The sequence below is a fragment of the Aplysia californica genome, unplaced genomic scaffold, assembly GCF_000002075.1.
Source record: "Aplysia californica isolate F4 #8 unplaced genomic scaffold, AplCal3.0 scaffold00069, whole genome shotgun sequence".
NCBI classification, from domain to species: domain Eukaryota; kingdom Metazoa; phylum Mollusca; class Gastropoda; order Aplysiida; family Aplysiidae; genus Aplysia; species Aplysia californica.
The window spans coordinates 487,571-488,657 of NW_004797339.1; the positions used below are offsets into that span (position 1 = coordinate 487,571).

Consider the following 1,087-nt stretch of genomic DNA (forward strand, 5'->3'; position numbering starts at 1 on the left):
GGCATGCGTGCCGTGTGTGTGTGAGGGGGGGGGGTGTTTGATTTCCTCTCGAGATAAATTTCATCATCTCCGTCTTTCTGACATTTATACTGTCTTTTACCTGACCCTGGGTTGGCCGTGACAGGCAGGGTGAAAGCAAACCGTCTCTTGAATAAATGATCTAAATCATGTTGATGGGGGCGTAAAACATTGAATTTACAGTCATTACAAGCGATTATGATATTAAAAACTATCAACGCATTCAATTATCAGAGAAAGTTTTATGAGGTGGCTGCGACACTAGTGGAACATGTGAATGTCTCCCTTGACGAGGAGACACAGGAAGCCTTTCAGAGCCCAGTACCGCGTTACGTCAGCACATGCGATGAGGCAGGCACCGTGGACCAGACAGAGGCACACGCGATGGAAAGACCGTTACGTAAGGTGAGAAGCTCGTACGTACTTTCAGTTCAAAACCCTCATCTTTTTATGAGGAGGGTTGACAAAATAATCTTATCGGTCCCGGGGGAGACAAGAGAATGTACTTCACATATAATTATACGTAAGCTACCTCAGAATTACAAAGTTCTATCTGAGATTTTCGGCCCTTTTGAGTTACTAAGACAATGAAGTCAGAAAGCAAATGCTCTGTCAGCTCTATCTAAATTGTAAGAATATCCGGAGTTGGTCGTTATCAAGATATTTGAAGAATTGCATTCGAAAAACTAGACATATTGTGAAACTTAACTTAAATTTTTTTTTCAGATTTCTTTAAAAAAAAAAAAAAGGCACTGAGCAGATAGAACTTTTAATTCTGAGGTAAGAGTAGTAGATACACGCCTAAATGTTGCAATGAAAAGACAATTTATTTGATGATAAGATACGATCGTCAATTACATTCTTGAGTCGCTAATCATGTCTTTGAATCTAATACATTGCTGCAGCATTAGTACGCCAACGAATTGTAATGAATGAATGAATGGACGTTTATTGATCTCTGACGGGGGAGTTTACAGGGTCATGTTCGTGGGATGACAACCAGTTCATTAGTGTATATTCTCTCTCTCTCTCTCTCTCTCTCTCTCTCTCTCTCTCTCTCTCTCTCTCT

The 1,087-nt window shown here is 40.5% G+C and overlaps 1 protein-coding gene across 1 annotated transcript in view; it reads left to right on the forward strand.

Annotated features, from left to right (window-relative positions):
• The first annotated feature begins 189 nt into the window (after positions 1 to 189).
• The window catches only part of LOC101859917 (glutamate receptor ionotropic, kainate 5), a 13,908-nt gene continuing 13,010 nt past the window's right edge, over positions 190 to 1,087 (forward strand). Inside the window, exon 1 of the mRNA XM_013079949.2 lies at positions 190 to 423. Within this exon, the coding sequence (XP_012935403.2) occupies positions 217 to 423 (207 nt within the window). The 5' untranslated portion in view covers positions 190 to 216. The remainder of the gene's footprint in view (positions 424 to 1,087) is intronic.